This window comes from Leptosomus discolor, chromosome 20 (assembly GCF_034619465.1).
Source record: "Leptosomus discolor isolate bLepDis1 chromosome 20, bLepDis1.hap2, whole genome shotgun sequence".
Taxonomy (NCBI): Eukaryota; Metazoa; Chordata; class Aves; order Leptosomiformes; family Leptosomidae; genus Leptosomus; species Leptosomus discolor.
The window spans coordinates 11451143-11474498 of record NC_141410.1 but is presented as its reverse complement, the minus strand read 5'-3'; the positions used below and the strand labels follow the sequence as shown (position 1 = coordinate 11474498).

At 47.8% G+C, this 23356-nt stretch overlaps 2 protein-coding genes across 5 annotated transcripts in view; both read right to left on the bottom strand.

The window, feature by feature from the left end:
- Positions 1 to 742: 742 nt before the first annotated feature.
- Positions 743 to 6406, bottom strand: VAMP3 (vesicle associated membrane protein 3). The gene is made up of 7 exons (XM_086476047.1): positions 6332 to 6406; positions 5238 to 5353; positions 4907 to 5098; positions 3423 to 3504; positions 2548 to 2706; positions 1808 to 1859; positions 743 to 1020 (listed from the first exon to the last, which is right to left on the bottom strand). The coding sequence occupies exons 1-7, from the start codon at positions 6404 to 6406 to the stop codon at positions 1001 to 1003; spliced, it is 696 nt and encodes a 231-aa protein (XP_086332173.1). The 3' UTR covers positions 743 to 1000.
- A 5993-nt stretch (positions 6407 to 12399) lies between these two features.
- The window catches only part of CAMTA1 (calmodulin binding transcription activator 1), a 305617-nt gene continuing 294660 nt past the window's right edge, over positions 12400 to 23356 (bottom strand). For 3 of the 4 annotated variants that reach the window (XM_086476363.1, XM_086476362.1, XM_086476366.1), the window contains one exon: positions 12400 to 12463. In XM_086476363.1, the coding sequence (XP_086332489.1) occupies positions 12400 to 12463 (64 nt within the window). Of the gene's footprint in view, positions 12464 to 17446; positions 17629 to 22246; positions 22278 to 23356 lie in introns of all 4 variants that reach the window. The other variant, XM_086476364.1, reaches the window with a different exon arrangement.

Here is a 23356-nt window from a genome sequence, read left to right as displayed (position 1 = left end):
CCTCGCGGGTCCTCTGCAGGGAAAATAAACACCGCCTCAAGGGGAGGCGGGAGGAGCGCGCCCGCCCCCCGCCGCCGAGCCGGCCGGTCACGAGGCGGCCAGGCAGCGCCGCCAACGCCAGCACGGATTTCGGTCAAAAGACCCCGGCTGCTCCCGGGCGGCCGCCGCTCCGCCCGCCCCGCACCCTACCTGCTCCGGGCAGGGAGGGACGCGTCGCCGCCCGTTGCCGCCGCCAGGCGCCGCGCCCCCGCCCCCGCGCCGCCTGGTTACGTAACAGCGGCCGCACGCGGCGGCCCCGCTCCCACACACCTCGGCCACGTGCACGCGCCGCGCCCCGGACACAGAGGAGGAGGCGGAGGCAGGGTTAGAGCCGCTTTATTGGAGGGGACGGGGCGCGGCAGGGCGGGGAGAAGGGCCGTGAGGGCGTCGCCCCGCCCCTCACGCGCCGCCGCACGCGGCCCCCGTGCGCGCGCCTGCCCCGTCGCCACGTGCGGCACCGCCTCCAGGCGGATCGCGGCCGCAGGCGGGGCGGGGCCGAGCGGCGCCCCGAGGCCCCGCCCCCGCAGGCGGGCAGGGTGGGGCAGCTCCCGCCCCGCTCGGCCCGGGACAGCGGCGCGGCGCCGGGGCAGGCGCGGGCGGGCTCCGCCGCTGCGTTAAGGCAAGGCACACGTCCGCGGAGCCGCCCGCCCGCAACGGCGCCGGGGACGATAGATCCCAACACCGTCTACAGAGCCCGCGGCAGCACCGGGCGCGGACGCTCGGGAGCCAGCCCCTCCTCGCCAGCTCTGCGCCCCAGCTCCCCAAGGCACCGTGCAAGCAGTGGGCTGTGCTCGTTAGTAATTTATGACAGGAGTGTCTTAAGGCAACCAGGAAAAGTTAGTTAACGTCTCAGTAATCAGAACAGCTTCGCTTCGAATGGCAGCAAATGGGCTGAAAATACAGCAGGTTTGCAGAGGCTGAAGATGGGCACCTTCAGTCAATCCGAGTTTCTTCCTTTAACTCATGAAGGCACATTCCAGACTACAAAAAGAAGAAAAGAGTTGGACAAAGGACACTCTCCTTCAGCCCCTCACCGTTACAATCCTGCATTTTAAGAATTTAAGACACCAGAGACAGGTAAAGAGGGATTTAAGAGTTTCCCCCACTAGCTTTCCTAGTTTTAGTTTTCCTTTGTGCTCACGCACTGGTATTTCTCACCCACGACTACATGCCTGGTGACAATGGTTTCTGCAGTGTTTGTTACTGTATTACAGCACGAACTTAAACCTTGTCCTCCCATGAAATACATGTGGATACATGAGAATTCAAAGCAAGGATCGAACCGCATGTTCCCTGGCTTGCTATCCTGACCCAGCGTTAGTCCCACCTCACCCAGCAGCAAAGTCCCTACTTGAACAAACCCCACCAACCACGGCAGTGCACTGGGAACGGCCACGCTGAGCAGGACTCATCCAGCGCAGATGAAAACCAGTTCTCAGACAGGGGAGCCATACAGTACTCCTCCTCCTGCTCCTGCCACACACAGCTGTAAAAACGTGGGGTTGTTCCTAGTTCCCAAGTTCTCGCTGTTTTCATCTCCACCTGCTTTGCTCTGCACCAGCGTTTGAGATTCAGCCACTGGAGCTCCCACAGTGGTTGCAGTTTACCACTCACTGCAGGCAGTGATTGTCAAAGCAGTCACTATTTCAAATTAATGCTGCATATATTTTCATTTCAGTATCCTGGGTTTATTTGAACTGTACCAGTCAGTGAATTAACACCATCTATTCCAACCAAAAGGAGAAATCGCCATTTTGGTGAAACTTACCAATAATGATGATGATGAGAATGAGAACAACAGCTATCAATATTGCCCACATCTGTGAAAAGAGCCATACAGCACTTACTACAAACCACGCAGCAGCATTAACGGGCCTTAAGGGTACAGGAAAGCAGCCCCTGTAACGTACTTCTGCACGGTGTGCTAGGTCTAACACGGCAAGTCAAACTCCTTCAGTAAGCAAGCTTGGAGATGGCAGGCTGTGCACGCAGGCACAGCAGACCAACAGGTTCTTTTCCATGGTGCCTCCATGCAAAGCCTGTCTCAGGCGACTGTACGAGCAGGAGTAGAGAACTACCAAACACCATTTCTAATCTTACCCTACACCTTAACTTTCGCTTCGCTGCTCACCAAAGATGATTCCAGCCCTTGCCAACAGCTACAAGTACAAGAGTCAGAGCGAGCTCCTTCTGCTTGCTAACACTTCCTGAACATTAACCCAACCTATGCATTTTTGGCCTTTTCCTCCCTGCTCCCCAAAGCCTCAAATCACGGAGGTGTTTCCCTCTGGCCATTACCATCTTAGACAGGGTCTCGCATCAAGCAGCATGGATGGTAATCCACCTTCTGGTTACTTCACCTAACCACTATGTCATGTTTTAAAAATAGATGCTGTAATTCAAATATCATTGGCTAAAGTCAGTTTTACTTCATTTCGAGATGCCAACTGTAACAGCATTAACCACAATACTGCATACATTATATGTTAGTATACAAGCCACGGTTACCTTACAGTTCTTCCACCAATACTTTCTTTTCAGCTTGGCTGCGCTGGTCTCAAACTGGGAAGCTCCTGCTTGCAGTGCATCAGCACGGTCATCCAGCTCTGACAGCTTCTGATCTCGCTCCAATACCTTGTCCACATTCACCCTCATGATGTCAACAACCTACATCAGTTTAATGCTTACAGTAAGTTATCAGTTGTATCACCCACTGTGGAACTTAATTGCAGGCAACAGATAGCAACACGTGGTACTCAATGTTCTCTTCTCAGAAGTGGGTGCTATTGCCTTTTGGACTATCCAGTCATCGGCTTAAACAAACCCCTGAAATTCACCTGTGGCTGGAAGCCCTGAAGACCTACCTTTGAATGTCAGTAGTGCCAGTTGTGCTGGCATTCCCTTAAACCTGGGAGACAAGCCCTGACTTGCTTCAGGAGGCGCTGAGGCATACCAACATGCTAGTCAACTATGTGTCAAAAATACCGTTGGTAGCCAGCATGGCTTTTGGACTTCCCAGAAATCTGGACATGGACATGTCATATTTGGTGGTCAACCTTCATTGCTAGTGAAGAGAAAAAAGCTTCTTCTCTCTAAGAACAAAGGTTTTTATCTTTACTTGCATCAAATCCTCAAGCACCAAGTTTGCAGCTAATGTTTGGACACTGCTAACTTCTCCCTACTTCCCTACTCCAGGTGAATGGATTTTTTTAAAAAACAACCCTTTTTTAACCCAAGATGACAAGTATAACAAAACAAGCTGAATAATACTAGCCTTCCCCTTCATATAATGAAAGGGAAACTGCTTTAGCCAAAATATCCCTTCTAGTTACACAGGCTTCCTGAGAGAAAATTATTACATCGCTATCAGACTAGACTTTTACCTCATCTACTTGGTGTTGAGTCTGCTGAAGACGACGATTACTGCCAGCAGCCACATTTGAGCTTCCAGGGATACTGGCTGACCTGCAGTAAAGAAAGTCATCATTATACTGCTTTTGATAGGTTGTGGTTTTGGTTTTAAGTGGATAGGCTTAGAGCACACAAGTTATCTGACATTCCTGAAAACACGGAATTTGTATCCTCGAAACAAACACGAGGCAGTTTCCTACTGGAGGAGTGATGTTTTAACAGCTGGCAATAGGTGCAAGTCACGCAGCCTCCCAAACATCTTGCCAGTGAATTGTTTGACACGCTAAAAAACAGCAGTGGCTTGCTAATGCTATAGCTTACGGTAAGGCACACAACAACTCCTACAACAGTTCAAAGGGCTCAAACACTCAAGAGTTTGGGCTCAGGGGTGCTCCTGTTTTCCAGTATGAACACAAATACTAAGCTTCAAGCTACAGCAATTTACAAAAAATTAAACACAGAAACTTAATGTTTATTCTAACTACGCTCTCTTCCAGTGGTTGCCTCCATCTCTGTTCTTTTCAGTTGACATAGAGCAAGAGAAAGCCCAAGAAGGAAAACGCATTCAGCACATACAACAATTTACCCCTGCTCAGCTTTGACTTCAGAAGCTCAGGCAGTCGAGTTTTTAAGCAGCTGCAAGTCCCTGCATCTGCAACACCCTGCATCTCTGCAACGGATGCAGGAGCCTCATGCCCTTTTCACCGCTCTACCAAGTGTCTGATGCGTATCTCTAGAACTACCTGTACTCAGTTTGCTTTTCCATGTTTGCATTTCTTCCGCATCAGAAGCATGTACTGTTTAGCGAACCCTGATACCAAAAAAAGAGCTGAATCCGAGTATTTGCCGTATGTACACATTTACACACTGACTTCTAATTTATATTTAGCAAGAACACACGCACAACGAGCAAACCAGGAACCCTGTGACGAGGCTCAAGACCAATCCGTGCAGAACACAGTAAAACTGCTCGTTTGGCACTTAAGTCCCCTCCCTTATCGTGCCGTGTCACTGCTGGTTCCAGGCTGAAGAGTCTCGGAAACGCAACCTCTTCCCGAGAGCAGCGGTTCCCCAAGGACATGAACAAGCCGGTCACCAGGAAGCGCTCTCAGCGCTCCGGCTACGCGGGCGGTGCTCCCAGAGGCCTGGGCTGGCGGACCTCTGCCCCAAGAGCCGCCAGGACAGGACCGCCCGCCCGAGCACAGCCCCGCCGCCGGGCCCGGCCCAGCCCGGCCTCCCGCCACCGGCCGCGCCTCGCGACGCCGCGCGCAGCCGCCCCGGGCCCCGGGGGCGCCCCCGCCACCGACGGGCCGGGCCGGGTTGCCCGCGCTGCGCAGTAGACCCGCCCCTGCTCCCGCTGCCACCGCCCGCCTGGGCGCGGCCGCCTCAGCCGGGCCCGCCGCCGCTCGCCGGCCTCCCCGACCGCGGGAGTCCCCCCGAGGCGGCCCGCACTCACATCCTGCTAGTGGGGTCGGCCGCTGCACGGTAGGAGCGTCCGGGCGAGTCCCAACGGGAACTGCGCGCAGATACGGCGGCGCCCTGGATGTGACGACAGACCCGGGCGGGGCCCGGGCGCACCTGGGCGGGGCCTGGGGGCCGCGCCTCCACGGAGCGGTGCACGGGGAGGCCGCGCCCCGGGGGGTGCTGCCTAGAGGCCGCGCCCCCGGAGCAGGGCGGGGACGGCGAGCGCGCGGTGCGAGCGCGCGATGCGACCGTTGGGGGCGAGGTGGGGGCGGGGCTGTTACCGCGGCGTGAGGCGCCGCGGGGCGGGGGAGGTTGTCACTCACCGCCCCGCGCCCCGTTCCCGCCGCGGGGGCCCTGAGGGAGGCGGCCCGGGCGGGGGCGCGCGGGGCGTTACGGCCGCGGCACAAGTACCGGCCACGCGGCGGGCGGGTGCCTTTCCCTGCGGGGAGAGGCTCGGGGTGCCGGTGAGTGAAAACCGAGTCTGAGCCGGCCCCGTGCGCTCGCAGCCCAGAAAGCCGTTAGCACCCTGGGCCGCACCGGGAGCAGCGCGGCCAGCAGGGCGAGGCAGGGGGTCCTCCCCCTCTACTCCGCTGTGGTGAGACCCCCCCTGCAGCGCTGCGTCCAGCTCTGGGGACCCCAGCACAAGACAGACACGGAGCTGCTCGAGCGGGTCCAGAGGAGACCACGAAGGTGCTCAGGGGCTGGAGCAGCTCCCCTGTGAGGACAGGCTGGGAGAGCTGGGGTTGTTCAGTATGGAGAAGGCTCCGGGGAGGCCTTACAGCTCCTTCCAGTGCTGAAAGGGGGCTACGGGACAGTTGGGGAGGGACTCTTGATCAGGGGGTGTGGTGATGGGACAAGGGGTAACGGTTTCAAACTGAAAGAGGGAGATTTAGGTTAGATATCAAGAAGAAATTTTTTACCGTGAGGGTGGTGAAGCACTGGCACAGGCTGCCCAGAGCAGCTGTGGCTGCCCCCTCCCTGGCAGTGCTCAAGGCCAGGCTGGATGGGGCTGGGAGCAACCTACTCTAGTGGAAGGTGTCCCTGCTCATGGCGGGGGGGGGGGGGGGGTGGGGGTGGGGGGGTGGACTAGCTGAGCTGTAAGGTCCCTTCCAACCCAAACCATTCTCTGATTCTGAGTTGGGGCCAGGCCGCCTGGTGAGGGCTGCAGGTGGCAACATGGGCTTGGACCCAGCTGTGGCGGGACCTGGTGGGCTGGGCCTGGGTGGGCTGGGCCTGAGGCGCAGGCGGGCTGGGGGAGACTTGAGGAGAGGACCACATCCCCCCCCCCCCCCCCCCGGCTCCCCTCTGCTGCAGATTTGGTAGTGTTGCTGTGTTGGCTCTTCTGGGGGGGGGGGGTCCTGGGACCTGGTGAGGCCTGCTGTGCTGCTGTTCTGCACAGTGTCCCAGTGTCCCTCACAGTGGCCTGCGTAGGGGACATGCCAATATAGTTAATAGTGGTGCACATGTGTAGTGTATGGGTGCAGACTAGCATGTGCGTGCACGCACGCACACAATCCCCCGCATGTGTGCACCCACCCACCTTGTCATCCCACCCCAGTCACTCTGAACCAGTTTCTGGGCAGGATGTGGCTGGCGCCTCTGTCCATCTTCTGTGTGTTGATGTATCTTAGGGTATGTTTTGGGGCTGCTGCCTGCATGTGAGACCCCAGTTCTCTGTGGTAGCACCCTCAGAAGTGGTGCAATTACACTGCCTTACTAGCAAGCATGTGGCCTGAACTGCTGTGTCCACATGCTGCTTTTGACATACCGTTGTGCTTGTACGGTGGGAAAAGGGTGCGTGGGTTGTTTTTTTTTTTTTTGTAAAGTGTATCAGTGTATGCCTCGCATCACCTGAGGATAAGTGGAAGATGCTGAAAGGTGAAAGCCAGCCAAGGGAGGTAGGTTTGCTCCTATCCCTCTTGTGATTGCAAAGGGCTCTTGGCATGTCCGAAGCCCAGAAGGACACCTGAGCTCACTTCTCAGAGCCTTGGTGAGGTTATGCCTTGCTGGAATGGAGCTGATGCTCTTCATTGCAGCCTGTAAAGGGCTGTTGCTTCGATTTGACACAAAACCAGTGCTGATAACATGCTGATATTTTGGCTGTTGCTGAACAGTGCTTGCACGGCATCAAGGCCGCCTCCCTTTCTCATGCTGCCCCCGCAGTGAGCTGGCTGGGGGTGGCTGAGAGGTTGGAAGGAGACACAGTGGGACAGCTGTGCCAAACAGACCCAAGAGGTGTCCAGGCCAGATAACATCATCCTCGGCAGTAAAGCTGGATGGGTGGGTGGTGATCTTTCCAAGGTGGGAGGTAGCGAGGACTGCATTTACATTACTTGTTCTTATTTTTGTTCTTTTTTTTTTTTTTTTTTTTTTCTTCATTTACTAAACTGTCTTTTTCTCACCCCAGGCATTTTTTTTCCCCACATTTGCTCTTCCAATTCTCTTCCCCCATGCCACTGGGGAGAAGGGGGGAGGTGGGGGAGTGAGCAAGCAGCTGGTAGGTGCTTACTTGCTGGCCAGGGTCAACCCATCATGACCTTAAAGGAGAACCCAGTAATTAACAGGCACGTAAAATGGGACATCAGGGAAGTATCTGTGAGCAAATCAGGGAGTTAAATGCTGATTTATTCTTAAAAGAGAAACATAATTAAACTTGTTTCTCTGTAGTCCACAAGAAACTCTCTTTATGAAATCTCATCTTCTGTTGTGGACCTGTGTTTTGGAAGAACTTGCTCATAATAGTACTAACACAGTCTTTCACAGCACAGATGATTAATTTAGTAAAGCTGTTTTCCCTGCTAGGCTAGCCTTCTGGTCAGGTACAAAATTTGCATTATCGAGGGCTAGTTCATCTAACTTACGTATCTGTTCAGTGCAATAGTTAGCTATTAAGCCTCAGTTATTGTGACCTCTTAGGTTTCTGCATCTGCAGGCCCCTGGAATTCCACTAAGCTTCGCCTCTGCTTTGAGCACAATGTAGGATTTAGCATTCCACTACTAGGTGTGCATGGTTTCTCGTGAAAATCCCAGACACTCTACCCTCAAAGTGGTTGGAATTGAAAATAATTTGATCTCTGAAAAGCTGGTTGTCCACAGAGGAGTATGTATCTGTCATGTTTATACTATTATATAGAACTGCTCTAAGTTGCGTTAGAAAACCTAACCAGAATTGGGGCCATCTAAGGGCTGGTGAAATATTTACGAATATGTGGTATCATGTCACCTGACATATCTCACAGAATGTTTCCAAATTTGAAGAACTACAGCACAGTGCCTTGACAACTAACTTCCACCAAACCAGGCTGCCAGCTGCAGCTGGGCAGAACTTGTGTTTTGAGGACAAACGGATTTTTACTGCTTTTGCATAGTTGTAGTCATATAGGCAGAACGTGCAATTTGAAGCTTTGGCATTGTGGGTAGGTGGGTACCCAGCGTCTGTGGTTTTAAGAGTTTTCATTTCTGCTGGAAGAGGGTGGACAACACTCAAAAGGAAAAGTTTCTGTGTGGGGTGAGGGCCTCAGGGGAGGACCAGAGTGGGCTGGCGAGCACAGGTTTTGCCTGGCAGCTGCCAGTGTGGGAGCTGCCAGTAGGGTCTTGGGTCCAGCAGTGCAAAGCAGCATCATGGAGCTCTGGGCTGGCCTCTGAACTGGGGAAGGGCCAGGCTGGCAGTGCCATGCCGGGGAGCCACAGAGCCCCACTCGGCAGCGGCACTCTTCAGCAGGAGACCCACCAGAGTTTGCTGCCCGAGAAAGAGCGAGCTCCTCTCAAATGTGCTGCTTCATGTGCCGGACGAAGGCTACGCACTGGCATACAGCAGCGGGAAGGGCTGCAGGTCCAGGACTGCAGTGCTGCCTCTAGTGAATCCCACCATGCTGGGGGCTGCAGACCATTCACATTATAACCCGTAAGAAATGATGCCACGTACAAGTAGGTCATGTAGTAGTAGAACACATTTTTTCAAGTTTCCTTGCAGTGACTAAAGGACCACATCACTCTTTTCAACTAGGATGGAAAAGATGTGTTTAAAAAACGGCACATGCTTTGTATGGGGAAATTTTCTTTGTTTTTAATTTACAGCAGAAAGAATATAAAGCATTCAGAAAACATTTTCCATATTTTAAGGGCAATTCAAAACATTTTGCATGGTTCCAGCAGCTGAGTTCTTCAACAGATCCATTGATTCAGTGATGCTTTACATGCACGGTTACAAAAATAAAACTTACAAAAGAGAAGACATCTATACTAGTTTTACATGCAAGTCTTGGGGACCCCCCATTGGGCACCAGCTATTGTGTGGAACTGCCATAAGCGTGCAACCAGAGAGGGGGTTCATGTTATATTCTGTATTTCTTTCACACAGTATTACTGCTGTCAAATGTGGTTCACAAAGGAGCAATTCCATTATCAGAAGACAGAAGATCTGGCTCCTGGCACCTGGGAATTAGAATTTTCCCAGAAAGCTGCACTTACTTATCTTCCATGAAAATGTAAGTTCCACAACCAAGAAAAGGGTGAACAGAATCACTTCACTGCAGGGGGAAGTCTTTCACACTCCCCAGCGATACGCCGAAGGGTTATGGCCCGACACAACAAAGCACTTAGAAGCTGTACTTGGCTTCGAGCACGCAAGTAGTTCTGTTGCACCCGTGGAACTGCTTGCATGTTTACCAGCAAGTACAGGCCTAAATGTCTGGCTGAAGCAGGATCTAGATTAGTAGATACACCACCAGGCCCATGGATCTGGAAGAGTAATTTGAAATAGCTCTGTATATTACTGAATGATTTTCTGCAAAGACAGAGAGTTAAAACATTTCCACTGAGGTCACTACTCTTGTTAGGAACAGGTCGATTCTATATTGTCATGTACTGGTTAATGGGAGCAACACTCCGGCTTCAGAATGCCAGAGTTCTTCCAGTATTAATACAGAGCATTTCCAATTCATTCCAAGGGAGATTCTTCCACGTCTCCAGTTCCGTTTTTGGGTGAGAGGAAAATTTAACAGTTAAGGTCCCAATTCCATACAGCAAATCGAGGCCACGACGCCGCCCACAGGCACAGTGCGAGCACGCCAAGCCACTCGTTTTTCTTTTTTCCCTTTTTTAAATTGAATCAGGTCATAAAGCAGCAGTTCAGAAATGTACAAGAGAATTCTGATAATGAGCTATAGCACATCTACTGTAATTCAATGCTGGCAGTGAAAAGAAGTAATTAAAAACAGGTACAATTATAGAAAAGGCACCAAGAGCACTGACCCCAGTTTTTTTGCCACAATCTTTGTTTTTACTCTTCTTTTAAAGACACCAGTTTAAAAGCTTCTTACGTGTGAATATTTTTAGGCTTCACAGCAAGCCTTGCGTTTACACATTGCAGTTGGTGGCCGGGATCAAGCAAGAACAACTATTCCAAACCTAACAATCTCAAATTTACACCAGTCCATTCAGAAATTTTAAACTGCCACGAGCAAAACAAGCGCACAGGAGCAGTTTCTGATCTCAGACACACGCACAGAACCCACAGCAACGACACGGACTTCAGGAGTTCCTTCCCTTACATTCCTGTGTAATAAAGATCAGAACCCGGTTCCCGTTGTTGAGAATTGTGACAGTTTTAAATTAGCAGTTCAATTTAAAAAAAATCTAATTTCTTTGGCTCCTCACTATGTGGAAATAGCAATATACCATGACACCCCTACAAGATCAGTTTGCATCTTTTTTTAAAGTTTTACTTAATTTTTTAAAATTTTTTGTGCAATTTTTATAACATTTTCTGACTTCCAGCAGGAGATATGAAAATGTGAAACATATTTTCTACTTTCGTACTATTTATTTTTTTTTTTCATTTTATGTTCATTCTAAGTGTTCTTTATTGGAGTGAGTGTATGGTGTTAAGCTAGATACAGTTTTTGTACTCTTATGATTATCTGCTTTGCAAAAGTAACTTAATTTTCTTAAGCAATATTAGCATTCACATTACTTGGCACCATTGGCAAAAAAAAAAAAAAAAAGACAGGGGAAAAAAAAAAGAAGGAAGGAATAAATAAATTAAATCCAACCAAACCAAACTCCTGGTAGCCAAAATCAAATGTAAACATATCCTTTTTTTTTCTTTTTTTTTTTCCTTTTTTTTTTTTAAGTAATGTTGCTCTGCCTTTTTTTTCCTAAGTCTAAATACAGTAGCTCTTTTTTGCCATTTAGTCATGCTTTAGCAAAAATGTTCTTCTAAAGAACATTTAAAATAAAGTTTCTTATAGTGAAATAAAGTTTTTGTTTCATTTTACAGACCATAGCCACTAATGCTTTGCTTTGTTCATTTCTTTTTCTTGAGTTCATGCACATATCTCTTTGTTTTAATATATACAATATGTACAAACAATACATCCACACTCTTCTCGTTCATTCAGACAAAACTATACAAATAATAATTTTATCTTGCCAAGTTATTGACCCTTTGTGAATAAAATATTTAGTAATTAATCAATATATTCCCTTTCAAATATTTTTTCTCATTTTCCATTTCTACCTTCTATATATACAGAAACTGCCCAGATTTTGATGAAGTAGCCAAAATAAGAAATTTACTGGCCAGAATGCAGCACCACTCTGATCTTTAGGTGGTATAAAATGTCCAGGCAACATATGTATGTGACTCTGCAAAATGACAAGAGGTTTGACAAGGACTTAAGATAAAAAGCTACATGTTTCACAAAGTACTTGACGAACTTAATTAAAATAATAGTACATGAAAATAAGGCTAGAAAATAAAGTGCTGAATATGAGAGAAAGTACACGACAATTGATATGTGTGCAGGTTCTAGTAAAAATACCAAAAAAACTTTTTAAAACTTGCTTAAGCTGCTCTCTCCATTCCTCATGCATTACCCGTTTATCTCATACACCAACCCCTTCTGTTAAGTTCCCACGGGATGTATTAAAAACCTGCAGATTTAAAAAGTTGCATTAAGTGTGCTGTAGAGATTTAAATAAAACACAGAGGACAGAAGTGCGAAGGAAATGAGGATGCATGGACCCAATAAAGATGTACTGATCTAAGCCCCTCCACTGAGACTCTCAAAGCTTCAGTTTCTTGGAGATGACTGACAGGTGCAGGAACAGCATTCTTGTGTTGCTTGTGCATTCCCACCTTTTCTTAACAATATTTTTGGTATAATATTTGTACAGTTCCACATGTTGTTTAATACAGCCCTATATGAAAAGGATAATTAATCGCTTCTTCCTTCTCGCAGAATGAAGCAACTCGCAATTTCCTCCTGGTGTCTTTTGTTTTCCCCATGATCCAACAGAAGATTGAGTTCCAAGATGTCTTGCTGAACAAATTAAAAGTTGTCCATGAAAGTGCAAATGCAATGACCAAAACATTACTGTTAAAATCCTGCAGCTGGTATTTCCAGAACTGCAGTGGGTATTTTTGTTGTTGTTGCATGTCTCTGCTAAAAACAGAAAATGAAAACAGTCTGAAAAGCAATGTCACATTGCTACGGGATGCTGCTGCGTTTCTTCAAGTTCCTTGGCCTTTTTCAATTCTTTCACTCTGAAAAAACAAAGAGGAGCTATATAACACTTCTATTGCAACTCTTTCAAGACAGAAAACCCCAGATGATTCCTCACTCTAACCTCCTGCGCAGAAGGGCCAGCTCCCAGAGAAAGGACAGGAGGGCAACACCTTCCTGACACCATAAACAGCTGGAAGTGCAAGAAGGGGCCACTACAAATCCGAGACAAAACACATTTGGAAAGAGACACTTATTTCCAGCTACTGTTTTTTTCTGATCTTTGTAACCACAGCTGGACTTCATTCTGGTCTGGGCCTATTTAATCACTTGGGGGTTTTTTGGCCTGCTGTTCATTAACTGGTTTTGCAGCTGCCTGCTATCCCAGCTGTCATGGCAAAGGGGCTTTTCAGCGTGGACCTCTTCTCTATCCATCGCTGAAGCGGGGACAAGGCGGTGTCATGCCCAGCACAGCAGGGACAAATCACTCAGTTGTACTTACAAGGGGAGCTCAATGGCGATACAGAATCTTAGGTAAGAAAGTGTTTATAGGTGACTAGAAGAATCGGTGTGGCTGTGAAGAAAGATAATTTACTTCACACTTACTCCAGCTGCCAGCGGCTGTATTTTCTAGCACGTTGTTGGTAGTAGAGTCATGATTTTTCCCAGCCAGCAGTGAAGGACACTGCGTGCCAAGGGAGATGAACCTACAACGTGGAAGAGTCACTCTCCCTAGATGTGGCCTGATGCTTCAGTTCTCAGTTCTTGAAAATGCATGCAATACATTACCTTCTCTAGCACTTGTCAGCATAAGAACTAAATAATCACTGAAAACTGAAATAATTAAAAAGGAAATTAAAAGGATGAAGAGAAGGGAGTAATTTCAATCCCACCAAGCAAAGCAGAATTCTGCATCGGTGCTGGAGTAGCACCAATCCTCTGCTCAGGCTGACAAACCAGCTGCACGTTAGTGAAGGCTCCTTGCAAAGGAACTGAACAAATCCACGGGGGCTTCCCCGTGCTGCCCCTAAATCTGAAGGCAGGTGCCGAGCTGGGCCTGGGGCAGCCTGGCTCTGCCTCCTTTTGCAGGGAGCTCCTTTCTACCGTGTGATCCCTTTGCCACCTGCCTCCACGTACCTTCCCTCTGCTACTGCGAGGGGAAGCCCCCCTCAAAAGGAGCAGAACACGGCCTAAATTCAGGTGATTAGCAAAGCATGTACGTGCCCAACTGATGCAGCAAAAAACTTGTAAGGACAACTAACAAAGGTGTGGTACAAAGAACTGTGTCAGAGCTGCAAGTCTGTAACAGAATCCAACTAAGTGCGAATGAATTTAATACAGCCTAAGTAAATACAGGTAGTCAAAGACGTCAGGAGAGCCGAGCAACAGCAACGCCAGTTTGTAGCTTCTGTACGTAGACTTCCACCGGCACATTCTCTTTCGGCTCTTGCACCAGCCTGCTAACATTAGGACATGATGAAGGCTATAAACTGACCCCTATAAACACACCTCTGCGTCACTGCTTCGTTTCTTCATTTTTCTGCACATATTACTCAGAGTCACAGTCAAAAGGAAGCTGGCTGCCTTTACTTCTTTTAGCTGACTCAAAGCTCTAGCACTCAAAAAGCATTCTCTTTATTTGTGGAACTGGGAGAAAACAGGAGCCAATGAATAAATCACACAAACCAACCTGCAGGTCAGACCTTTGCTAATTACCTTAATTCCATCAAACTGCTTAAGAATGTCATGTATGGAAAGACAGAGGGCTCTGCTAGTCCAAATGCACATGCTGTTTTCAGAGCCTGCAGACCTACATCCGAGGGGCCGCTCGCTCCTCTGAAAGCCGACTCTGGCAGAGGGGTGCCTCAGTACTGCTCTCCCAGATGCCAAGTGCTCCGAGCCCCAGGCTGAGGAGGGGGAAAGGCAGCAAGCAGCATCACTGGTTCTGAATTCCTGCTTGGGCAGTGCCGTGCCAAGCCCAAATGCCTGCTACAACTTTTCAGAGGAATTTTCTATGGGGAAATTTTGGCTCTGTGCAAGCTGGTGTCTACAAGACCCTGCTGACATCAGGGGAGCGGGGCTTCAGCACCGCACAGAAGGCAGCAGCAAGCCTCTGGTGAATTATGGTGCGACCTGCTGGGTATGTCCAGGTCGTCTTTTCATTATAGGAAGCGTAGGAGGACCGGTACCGTGAACTGAAAATGCTCACAAATGACAAACTGACTGTCTTCAGTATATTTAGTTTTCTTTCTTTTCTTGCAGCAGAAAAGCAGCCTCTCCCTTGAAATTATGACTACTATTTCTATTACAGGCGAGCCAAGATCCCTGCTGTGCTAGAAAAAGGTAGTGTGCCTCTGTGCACTAAGCCATTTTTAAGGCTTAGATTAACTATGTTCAAGATACCATCAATTAATGCATGTTTTGCAGTGCAACTTCCAAGTGTTTTCTGTTGCACTTCAGCACTGTAATGTAAAATTAACCTGTTGTTATAGATCTCTCACTGAGAACATGCACATTAGATAAGCTGGTGGCTCTTTCACTGAGACATGCTACACCTTAGTTTAGCCCTTCAACATGCAGGGGCTACACTAACAAAGCACTTTTGCTGGAAGAATGCAAGACATGCTTTGCTGCAAAGTTCAACCTACAGCATGCAGTATCTGTACTGGTGCAGACCTACTGAATCTGCTGAACTGGAACACACATGCCAACAGAAGTTAATCACTACAGCACTCCACATTTGCACTAGTACAGATCCTATCCAGAAATATGCAACACTTTCCTTGGTCAAGTGTGCTTTACATTGGTTTGCACATTTTCAGGCTTATAAAAATGTTGCAAGTGCAATGATAATTACTGCTTAAAACCACAAGCACATACTAGTACAGAATTTCCTTACAGCACTTACAGACTTTGAAATTTGTCATGGGCAAATTACTGAAAGATGCTGTTTAGTATGCAATGGCTTAAAACAAACCCTGCATTTCCCAGCATTTAGACTTCAAGATGATGACCATCCCAATTTATTAAGCTACCACATTTTTTTATTAAACTAACCTCTGTGTTCTGCATACACAATTGTGCAAATGTTACATTAAAAAATGGGAGTGCAAGTAGGTACAAGTCCTTTATTTGTAGAATACACTGCTCGGTAGGTATGAAGACCTGCAGTCTGCAGCTGATAATCTCTCCTCCTGGCTCAGAAGAGGTCAGAGAAGTTCTCCCCTCTGGCAGCTGGCTGCAGGCAGCCCTGCTCAGCTGTGGGATCTGCACCATAGCACAGCCCAAGCAGAACCGAAGTACCTCTAACTGCTACCAACAACCAAGCAAATCCACGGCCAGGCCGACACCTGGGAAGCACTAAGGTGGTGGTGCAAAAGCCCTGCTTCTTCCCCAAACCAGGGCTAAACATGAAGCGCCAGAATCGGTGTATGCATCAAGCCAGATACGAGACCGAGGTAATCCATTTATTTTAGAATTTAAAATAACTGTTCTTAAACAAGCCTCTGAATTGCTTTCTCAAGAGGACCTAAAACTAATTGTTTTCAACTAACTAATTCTTTACGGGATAGTCTGTACTGCAGCCTTTCCTCCCGTGTCTTAAAAGTCCTTGGTCCTCATTTAAAACTTATTTTCTTTCTGAGTAAGTTCCTTACTCAGTGGTACTTCGATTTGCTTTTGTTACAACCACATAAAGTGTCAACATGAGCGTGGGGCTGGTATTTCCTCTTCTTTAAAGCTCGGTGTAATAAACCCTCCAAATTTTCAAATGCAGTTTAAAACACAGTTTGACCAGGGGAGAATTCTAGACAAATCAGGACCCGTGAAAATAGAAATCCACTGAGTAAGTGCTGCTAGGAGAGCTTTTAAGTGAACAATATAGCACTGCTTTCATGCTAGAAGGTGATCTTCTTTGGCTCACATTTTTCCACACTCAAATTCAGGCAGGGAAAGAGGGCCAAAGTGTAGCCTTTGCCATTAAAAGCATTAATAAACTGCTCTAAGAAAAAGAACACTATGGAATTTATAGAATGGTACAGCGGAAAAGATGTCCTTAGAGAAGATGTTTCAATCTAGTTTGGCAGACTTGCAGTAAGACTTTTTTTAAGTAACAGAAAAAATGAGAGCGCTGAGAGCAAGTAACACCAGCAGGCTACATGCTGACGGATGGTGCACAAAGGTCTACAGGCGCCAGTACGCTGGTCTGGATCCCTTCGGAAGTGCCTCCAGCTGCATGGGGACTGGAGGTGATGACAGCCCAAGTGATGCATGGCTGCACGCCGGAGCACACCAGAAAGGGTAACAGGCTCTGGCTGTTGCAAGACCCCAAACAAGAAGTACTGCCACCCTACTTCAGCAGCGACTGAAACCATGCACAGATTTGCAAGGACCGTAAATTTGTATTTGCTCTGATGAAGCTTTCAACAAAAACCTCCTCAAATAACGCTTCCTCTAGACAGTAAGCGCCTCAATCAAAGGGACAAAGTCATTCCCTCAGCAAGTGCTGAAGAGCAGATGGACGGAGAAAGCACGTGCAATAGAGATGACCACTGATAAGGTGTCTGAATCGCAGCCGTGGTGCTGACACGCAGAAAGGGAAAAGATGATGATTTCAACCATGAGCTTTGAACCCTGACACTCGGGAGCGACGTACTGGCTCACAGATTGCTCCAGCCAGACAAAGCTTCTGCCCTTCGAACCGTGTTACTTACTTGGACGCCATACAGGAGGTTGCATCATTACGTGCTGAAGCAATGTAGAAAGCAACAGCCCCAGCAGCGAGCAGCAGCTCCTCTCCCACGTGCCCTCCCCAGTCTTGTATGGGAGTGCGTCAGCAAATGAATTAGGCCTCCTTAGAAAAAGTTACAGCAAACGATGGCTTCATGGGTAAAGCGTAACACAAAGCTGCTTCATCAAATTCACTCCATAATGCCCAGCCAGAGAAATGTTTAATGAGTCTGAATGCTGAAGATCAGTATAAAGGACAGGATGCAGGAGCCAGAGAAGGCTGTCTGGCGAGTTACCTGTTGCTCTGAGAGCTGAAATGGCCTGTGGCACATTTAAGAAAAGGGAGCTCTTGCCTTTTTCCAGATATCTCATTTGGGCAGCAAAACAAAAAAGACAGAAAGGCCCAATAAGAATGACACCCCAGAGCACGCGGTCTGCGATTTAACACACACATTTGAGCTCCATATACACTCAGCCCCTGCAAGAGGTAAACGAAACAAAGAAATTACTTTGAAAACTGTTGTTGCAGGTACAGTGATGCATATCCCAATATGACATTTTCTCACATTGTCCTGAACTCGAACAAATGGGACTTTTCAATCCCTTAAAATTTTCCCCCATTCTCAGTCTTACTAAGAGATGTAAGAAACTGGGTACTTAAATGCAATGGCTGCTGCATAGCACACATTAAAAACACACAAAAAATATGAGTCCCAGGCACACAGGAGTAGGAAAGCGTTTGCTGCTGAAATGCCAAGAGAGGGAAGGGTAGGCAGAGGACAACAAAATATAGTAGATGTTGTTAATTCAGGTATGAAATAAAGTTGTACTTACCACAGAAACTGACTTCAGGTGTTACATGCACACTCCCCCAAACTGGAGAGCAGCATTTAATCAAGCCGTGAGAAACAGGGTGGCGGTAAGGGGATCTATCTTTAAATGAAAGGTGCATGAATGAACACATTCTTTATTACTCCTGATCACAGATAACAAGTGCGCTTGTTCTGCCCCAGAGAGGACAGAAGTTTTGCTGCAGGCAGAAAGCGACCGGCCAGCCTAACGATGTGCTGAGACTTGCTCCTTGCGGTGTGCCCCAGATCACCCACCTACCAAGAGCATGGCAGAGAGGGTCACGGCTCAAGCGGCCATGTATTTCTGTTCATGTCCTGTATCTGGACTTTGAGTAAAGCTCCCCTTCACAGGAGGCTACAGCGGATAGTTTAACCGATGAGCAGGGAAACATCTGTGTAGCAGGCACTGTGAGCAGCTGAAATCTGTCTGCTGGACCAGGTTCCCCTGAGATGAAAACTATTAAAGGCAATAGTAACTCGGTATTTTTTTTTTTTTTCTAGGAAGTCTTTTAATTTCTACTGCAGAAAGATAGCAAGTTTTGTCTCACGTAAGTTAGCCAATAAAATCTCCTGCCTCTCCCTCTTTACTGATCCTGGTGTAATGTAACCCAAATAAACGTAGAAAAATTCATGACATCAATTCAAAAAGAGGTTTTCAAACTGAAACACGGAAGCAAATGCTGTGATCATTTATCTGCACACGCAGACTACGTAAGCACGGCGTCAGTGTACAGAATACATCAGATCTGTACATTACAGACAGATGTCCTTTTGCGTGCATTCCTTCAGCACATATGGACACGTCCGCTTGCGCACATCAGAAGGCCTGGAACTACTTTTCTGATGTGCATGCACGCCAGCGGTGTACGCACACAGGCTGCTATCAGAATGCAAAGCAGCAAAGAATCATTTGCTTTAACAGACTTATTTTGGCAGAACGGCAGCTAATACATTTTGTGACAGCTCACAGCTTACTGTTTCTGGATGAGCAGAGAACTCTCCCATTTCCCAATCAATCCCACATCACTTGCCATTCAAGGCAAAACCTGCAAAGGCTACCGAACTTCCAGAATCTGCTTCCTGCTGATTTCTCATATGCTGTTACATACACCAAGGCTTAAAGAGCAGCAAGTATTTCTCCTCCAGGACTGATGACCAGCCTGTCAGCTGCACCTAGAGCAGAATCACCACACAGTGTCTACAGAACAGGCCCTCGGGGCTGGCTTCCCCAGCTTTGCTCAAGTCCAGGGAGCCAGGCACTCGCTGTGAGCCTGGACCCTGCACTTGCTCCTCTTTACAGTCCCCTCTACTAGTGCACTGACCATGCAACACAGGTCCATTTCAGTGTATCTTGAGACTGCAGCATGCATCTGCTCTCTTAGAAGGAATCCTAGCCTTGAACAGAAAGGCACGATAGCACAATTGATTTATTCTTCTATGTTCAAGTTGTACGTTGCACGTTCTTTTCAGTTTTGAATCCAACTAGCTCACTTTGCGCATTTAAAGATCTAATTATTTCTCCTATTCAAAGAACAAAGGTCTTAAAACATATCCCCTCCTGTCTGGCATGCAAAGGTTACACACAGTGCTGCTACTGGAGAAGGCAGTGAAGCTTCCAGCCTGTGCCACTCCCAGGGATGTGAATTGCACCGAGCAGGGGCTTTCTGCAGGCAGCCCGAGCCCACAGCACCAGGGCAGATGGAGGTGCCCGAGAGCAGGGCACAGCAGGAACCGCGCACTGGCACTCCTGCACAAAGCCAGCCAAATCCGTTAAGCAGAACGGACAGAAGGAACACTGACAAGAGCACCAAAATCGCAAAAATAGGAGTAGCTGGAGACCGGAATGTATTTTGAGGATACCAGCACCTAGCTGTGGACATGCACGCTAGTCCCTTTCTTACGCACTGTGGGATGTGGTCCACAGCTAGCCAGACAAAAGACTGGAGACCCCCAGGCAGGGTGAGAGAACAGGTCTCACCAGGTAGCTCCCTGCTGCAGAATGAGTCTGAGGCAGCGCACAGAGAAAAACATTTGCTCTGTCTCTCCTCTTACTGCAACTCCCATCTTGTACCAGTTTCTTCCAATGCTGCTGCTTTTGAAAGGGCTTCACACCCTTGGCAGGATGGCAGCATTCACCTTTTTGCTCAGAGAAAAGACAGAGCGGGTGCATCCACTGTGCTGGTTGGCACAGGCCCTGCAGCTCAGCCTTCTCTGTCCCGTGACCCAAAGCACGTTGGGTGGCTGCAAGGCTGTCTCTGCCCTCGCACACCACGGAGTTCGAGGGTTTCTGCCGCAACAGGCACTCTGCCTCGCAGAGGCGGAGGAGCTGCAGCTCCTCGCTTAGGCCCATCTCAGGGAGATCCTCTGTGATCTTAGAGGTCTTCTCCAACCTAATGATTCTATGAGGTCAGGACTCTGCCTGCTGGTGAGGGAAGGTGTGCTGTTGAGCCAGCCCCAGCCCCAGGCACCTCTGCCTGGCAACGTGCTGCTTTACTGGCTGCTAAACAGAATTGTCGCGATTTGTCTGCAGCATTCATTACTGCCCCATGGATAGGGTAACTGACCCCAAGAATAAAGATGGTTAAACTTTCTAATTTTTTTTTTCATATAAAAGTAGACACGTCCTTACAACAGAGGAAGGTCGATCTATCTAATCAGAATGACTTTTTTTTAAAGTTACTTACAGTGAATTTTATTTTTCAAAAACAAATTATGTTTTTTCCTCAAGAGGCTTTTGAAACCAGATACCCAACTGTAGTCCAAAAATTATCAGCCCTACTTATACACAAAGCATCAGGTTAGTAAAAAAGTCACCCAGTCAGTTCACTGTTATGAGAATACAAGCTATTTTTACACAGCTCCTGAATGAACCTGTGTCAGTTGTAAAGCACATTACCACACATGCCGAGACCTGGAGCTATAGCTTTCCACCTAACAACTTCACAGCATTGGTGTCCCTGCCATCCAGAGTAACGTTTCTCTTCATCAGGGCAAGATCCATGAAAGTAGTGCTTCAACAGTTAAGGCACATCTGGGCCTTTGTCCCCAATTTCATCCAATTCTTACTTCACTTGTCATTAGTAAAAACCCCAAATTGTTACTTGTAAAGAACAGGATATGCAACAAAAAATAGTAGCATAAGAGTCATAGTTTGGTAAGCAATGTTATTAGCTATTGCTTCACTGTTAGGCTCAATAGTTAAACAAATAATGACGCCTCCAGCAGGCTTAAGCCTGATTTGTACTCTTGCTCTTAAGTCATAAAATCACCTCTGCAATTCAAAGTCAGTAAACCTCCATGACCAACAATTCAGTTTTCTTTTCTGAATGTTATGTGGAAGCAGGAGTCCAGGTCATCCCTCCCTCTGCCTCTCTTCCCTTGTTGAAATAGTAGTAATAGGCACAGAAACAGTGTTATTTCTGACCGCAAGTTTTGACGAAAACCCTGCTGTCCTACAGCCTGTCAAATGCAAGATGGTACTGAGCAGTCCTGCTGACAACTCAGGCCGGTGCCTTGAAAGCCACAGTACTCCCTGCTCGCACAGGGACAGTGACCTGCCACGGGAACGCTTCGGCAATCCAGCGCGCTAACCTGACTGAGCACAAAGGCGAGCGGGCTCTCTTCGTGCTGAGAATGAGACTCCCGACAGAAGCTCACTTGGCACTTACAGTTACAGCATCTTACATACAACTTCTCAAAGACTAACTTCTAGAAGACAAGCATTGGTGCTTAACCACCTTAGGGAGTAAAAAGCAGTGTGAAGAGCTCTTCTGCTTCTCTCTGGCTCAGGCAGAAACAAATACCCATCTAGAGTGGGCTGCACCTGTACTGCAGCTTCCTACGACCTAGCCTGAAGGCTGTCGCAGTCTCATGACAAAGGACATCGTTTACTCATTGACCGTGTGTGAGTGCAGACCCCACTAAGTTCCAAAATCTAACAACAGCCATTCTGGATACCGAAAAAATATCCCACCAACAACGCCACCTAAGCATGCCCATGATGAATATACATGTCCTTTTTCACACATTCATGCATTGGTAACATCTACTGCAGAGCTCTGTCCTGTTATAAAAGCAGCAGTGTTAGTCATTGCAGTAGGGTTAGTTTATACAGGATTCTGTTTTATATAATTAATGGAGGTGAAACTTACTGGCATATCTCGGCTGCAGCCCCATGCAAGCAAGCAGAAAGCAAAAATATTTAAAATGGAAGAGAGGAACTGGCTAGCAGGCAGCTACACTCACCCTTTTGTACAGCCTATGGTCCACCAGTGGGCTTCAGATTGCAAAACAATACCAAAGAGCTATTAGCACACACATGGCAATAACCGTACCTTACCAACAGCTTCACTTCAGGGAGGAGGAGACAACACTTCTGCTTGCCTGGAGAGAAAGAACCCTTCCCGCTCCTGGCTAGTGGACTACTCCTCTTTAGCAGGGAAGAGCAGACCTATGTTTAGGTGTTTTAGGGCAGGAAGTAATGAGCAAGTAAAATAAACCCAACACTGTCACCCCTGTGGCATTTCTAGCTGCATCCTGCCTTCCCTCGCAGTGATCGTCTGGTTTCTATCTCACTCCAAATGCTAGACTGCAGATCATAATCACAGCCTAGCAATGGTGCAGATACCTCGCAGAAGAGCAAAATTTTCCTAAGAATCAGAGAGAATAGGAAATAGGAGGTCACCTTCCTAGTGAAAGCTGACAGTATGGACCATATACGGCTTCAGTTCAGCAAAGCCAAACCCACTTGTAGCTCTTGCAATTCCTTGCAGCTCTAGACGTGTTGTACCTGGGGATCACCAAGTAGGTGGATTCTTCCCAAAATCATTAAATATGCAAACCCTTGATTCTGCCTCACACAGGACAGCGTGCCAGGAGACAGCTCAACTCACAGTAGGTGTAATGGCAAGTTTTAGGTTGAAAGTTAGTCAAGTGCCAGCTGACAGGTCCAGGCACCATGGGAAGATGGGCGAAGCTCTCCTGGGAGGCCAGGAAGTTTCTGTTTCTCATTCTCAACAAACGACACTTCTGTGACTAGTCGTGTTGATACCATGTTATGGCTGATGCATGTTTTTCACCAGAATTTTGAGAATATGACAACAGATGGATAAATACGTGTGTTTTTTTTTCCAAAGTCAAAAGGAAACGATACATGTCTGACTGTCAGAATGACTGCTGATGATGAATGACCACTTTTGTCTCCATGACATCCAATAATACTCAGCCACCAGAGCTCTAAGAATACATTTGACCAAAACTTACATTTCTTTTCTGACTGTCATCAATGTCTAAGTATCCGTTACTGAGAGAGCTCCAACCACAGAACCCCTCTCATTAAATCTCTCAAAACATCTG

Bases quoted from the DNA above. Each gene is read 5' to 3' on its own strand.
- VAMP3 (XM_086476047.1), bottom strand. From the start codon at position 6,406: ATGCTAGTCTGCACCCATACACTACACATGTGCACCACTATTAACTAT. The intron at 5,354-6,331 runs GTGAGGGACACT...CTCTCCCCGCAG, and splicing joins TGTCCCCTACGCAGGCCACT to GGAAAGGCACCCGCCCGCCG. The intron at 2,707-3,422 runs GTAAAAGTCTAG...AAACTGATGTAG, and splicing joins CTCAACACCAAGTAGATGAG to GTTGTTGACATCATGAGGGT.